Source organism: Tiliqua scincoides, chromosome 2 (genome assembly GCF_035046505.1).
Source record: "Tiliqua scincoides isolate rTilSci1 chromosome 2, rTilSci1.hap2, whole genome shotgun sequence".
NCBI classification, from domain to species: domain Eukaryota; kingdom Metazoa; phylum Chordata; class Lepidosauria; order Squamata; family Scincidae; genus Tiliqua; species Tiliqua scincoides.
In genome coordinates this window covers 192,010,035-192,013,948 of record NC_089822.1, presented here as the reverse complement: position 1 = coordinate 192,013,948, position 3,914 = coordinate 192,010,035, and the positions used below count along the sequence as shown (strand labels likewise).

Genomic DNA, 3,914 nt, shown 5'->3' with positions numbered 1-3,914 from the left:
GTCAGTGTAAAACTGGTACAGTGGTATAACAGCTAGCCATCTTTGTCTGCAAATTCATCATCTCCTCAAGAGAGAGGCAATGGACACAGGAAAGTGGTATAGCTATGCTTTGGACTCATACAGGATTAATGGTTATTTCCTATCCCTTGGGAACAGTATTTCTGCGTGGGAAGGTGCTAGAGATTTCTAAGAGAAAATGCTCAGTATCCTTATCAAACTACAATTCCCAGAACTCTTTGTGGGAAGCTATGCCAGCTAAATTATTATAGGACAAATATAAAAATGTACCCCTATGGTCATGGTCGTATTAGGGCAGTAGTTCTGAAATCCCATCCCTCTGGTAGAATGGCCACATATCTGAAAGCCTACTGGGTTTGTGTTCACCAACTAGTTTGTAAAGAATGAAATGGAACAATTCAAATGTGAAACATTACGTTTACATGCAATTCCCAGAGACCAAGTGGTCTTATGTGGTTTAACATGATCTTATATGGAAGGCTGTATATGGTCTTTCATTTTGAGCAGATTCCATATGATCCATAACAAGTTTTGAGTCCTGCTTTTTCTGCAGTAATTGCATTCCTACATGACCTGTTTCATCAAATAAAAAGATACCAAAAGGAAAGGTAGCAGGTTTGTGTTTCAGTACCATTACCTTTGATAAAGGCAGAACTGCACGTCTAATATAGTTCCATTCTAAGTGGCAGAGCATGGAAACCAGTTTGTACTTTATATTTTTATGTCAGTTTAGTGATATATAAAATAGGACTAGATATGTTCAGTAATATATAATGTCTTCACCTCCTCTGTAATACTGCACATGTTGGCTTTCTGTTTCAGAGCTTTCTCCTGTAGGTCTCTTGTTAATATCCTCCATCTCTAGCTCTCCTTGTCATGGAAGCTATTGCACATATTCTGCAGGAGGTGCGTGATTACTGGGCTGATCATTTCTCTCGCAGATTCTATCCTAGAAGACCAAGACTTCGTCAACAAACCTCCTTGTCCACTTTCTACCTGTTGGACTACAAAACCCGGCAAGCTGAGCTGGGAATGGATTATGGCCCTCCATGTGCTCTGCTAAGCAAAGCAAAGTTTATCTTCCAGGATGGTGAGTGGCAAGGTGAAAATGTCCCACAGCCAATGCCCTTGCTACAGTTATTCACCGCTCCTGACAAACAAGCACTCATGCCCAGTAAGACCCTAAAGAAAGCCAACAAAGCACTACTAGAAGAGAATAATTACTTGAAGCTTCAGCTGGAGCTGCTGATGGACATGCTGACGGAGACCACAGCCCGATTACACTCAGTAGAGAAAAAGATGGACACTACTTCGTGGCATCCAAAGATGAAGAAAACCAACAAAGTGCTGATGCTTCGGTCTTAATAAATGCCTTGAACAGAAGACCTGAGATAACTGGATTTCTGAAGTAGTTTGCCTTCCTGTGTCAAGGCACTTATAAAAGCTCAAAGAAGAATATAGTGGTTTGAGTCTTGTTTCATCATTTTACGTCTGGATTTCACATGACTTTTATATTTTGATCTGATGGTCCTAAATGAAATAACTATCCAATCCTAACCCCCCCCCCCACCAATGCTGCGACACCAAAATGGCTACTGCTGCATCCTGCAGGGCTGGCAGTTGTGGAGGTTGCCTCTGTTCTCTTACCTGGAACCTGTTCGCTTACCCAGGGGTAAGTCTCCACAGTGTGGAGGGGTCTACTTGGATCTGCACTGGTGAATTCGCTGGCACAGGTCCATGTGGACCTGCACTGCAGGGTTAAGACCAGGATAGGGACTAGGATTCAGTGGCTGCTGCTGATGCCAAACCCACCCTCTTCCCAGGGTTGATCCGCCCTTCCTCCACCTCCATTGCCGACCCAGTCCTCCCTCCCCCTGTCCTCGCTGACATTTTGTTCTGCCCTCCCCTACTCCCATTACGGATTCCCTCCACACCATCCTGCCTCTCCCACCTTCATTCCTAGCTTGGAGGGTCCTCTGAGATCCTCTGGTGTGGGAAGGCTCTGGCATTTCTGCTGGTTCTCCTGCAACACCAAAGTCTGTGTGCTGCTGGAGTGCCTTTTACAGCTGCTGTAAGGCAGTTTACACTGGTGGAACACATGTTCTGCCAAACAGCATTGGACTGTAAGTTAGAAAAACACCAATCTTTTTCTTCCACCTGTAAAGTCTTTTAGAAGCCTGCCTCTCAAACTCAACCTGCAACTATAATTCCAAAAATTCTTCTTTTGCCAGGTTATACATTATCCCAATGAACTGTTTACAACATCATAGCTATCACTGAAATATGTCTCTCCTACTGTGTTATAGTATGCCTTCCCATCCATCCCATGCTACCTTTCACTGTATTGTAGGGTTTGGTAAAGTAGGGGTGTGAAACCCGTTTCATACAGTGGGCCAAATAACATTCTTGATGCTGGCTGAAGGCCAGAATTGATGTCACAAAGCAGGAAATGATGTCATTAAGCAAGTGACCAGAAATAAGCACTTTTTTCTCACTTAGCTGCAAATGACAGAAGAGAAAAATGCAAAAAAATTTTTTATCATATTTTCAAGATAATGGAGAGCCTAATTATCATGTGGGCTGTCCTTCCAGCAGTGACATCCCAGGACAACTCAGCAGCGGACCTGGTGATGGTCCTGGGAGAGCCCAAGGGCTGGATCAAGAGTGTCCGGGGACCGCATCCAGCCCAGGGCCTTATGTTTGACATCCCCGTGGTAAAGTGCCAAATATATTAGAAATGGTAAATTAACTGTGTGACTCTGCCTTTGACTGATGACTGCTGCATAGGATAGAATACCCCCCCCCTTGGCTGCTAAGACACAACACTATATTTGTGTGTGTGTGGAGGGGGGACGGAATTCTTGACATCTAATGGAAGGGGAAAAACCATGTGGAGTTGGGGTGTGGTGGAACACGATTGGAACTTAGAATCCTGTGCTCACCCAGGGTTGGTTCTGCAACCAACCCTGCATAGTGTTGCACCTGCAAATGAGTTGATATCAGTGGTGACTCCAGCTTTTCGAGGGGGGGGGGTCTGTGACAAAAACCCTCTGATGACCTCTCATGGCATGCTTCTTTGTGCTTTGAAACCATGCATTAGCTCCACCTTCCCCATGGCGCCTGGAAATTGGACAGTAGACACATGACAGCCCTCCACCACTGCTGTCTCTACAGTTATTCATATCTGCTTCTGTCACTTGCTCCCTATTACTTCCTGGGAAGCTTCTCCATTGGGCCCTGGGCTTACCAAGTGATGGTGGGGAGCAGCAGGTTTTGTAAAAGAGCACTGAGAGAAGGCCAGCCTGCTGCTTTCACAGTTGCCTCATGGTAAGCTCCCAGGGTGCACGGCCCAATGGGAAGGCTTACCAGGAGACAGTTGTGAGCAGGCAGCAGCAACAAGCTTTTCTTTCTATTTAACAATTTTTATTTAACAATTCCCTGCTGTCCTGGCCCCCCACTGACAGTTTAGTGGTTGACTGGGGCAAGGTTCTGAGCACTTTTGTGGGCATGGGCCCCTGACATGTACCCCACCTGGTTGATATAACATCAAATAATCCAGTGGAGAGCCCCCCCCCCCCACCAAATGACTGCCTCCACCTTCTTCCTCTCCATCTCCAAACAGTAACAACAGAGGACAGAATTCCAAAGAATTCAGAAGCCAATCACACCACAGCACCAAGAATATGTAATGCTGAGCAAGAGAACACAGATGGAGCACAGAAGAAGAGTGACAACAAAACAATTAAGGACAGATGACTAAGGGCCCAATCCTATCCAATTTTTCAGCACTAGTGCAGTTGCAATACAACCCCAAGGGAACGGAACAAATATTTCCTTACCATAAGGAGGTCTCTGTGACTCCCTCCCCACCACAGAATGCAGTGTGTGCCCCATTG

General features: G+C 45.5%; 1 protein-coding gene across 1 annotated transcript; it reads left to right on the top strand.

Annotated features, from left to right (window-relative positions):
• Nucleotides 1-894: 894 nt before the first annotated feature.
• Nucleotides 895-1,383, top strand: CBY3 (chibby family member 3). The gene has a single exon (XM_066612930.1). The coding sequence runs from the start codon at nt 895-897 to the stop codon at nt 1,381-1,383; it is 489 nt and encodes a 162-aa protein (XP_066469027.1).
• Nucleotides 1,384-3,914: the final 2,531 nt, after the last annotated feature.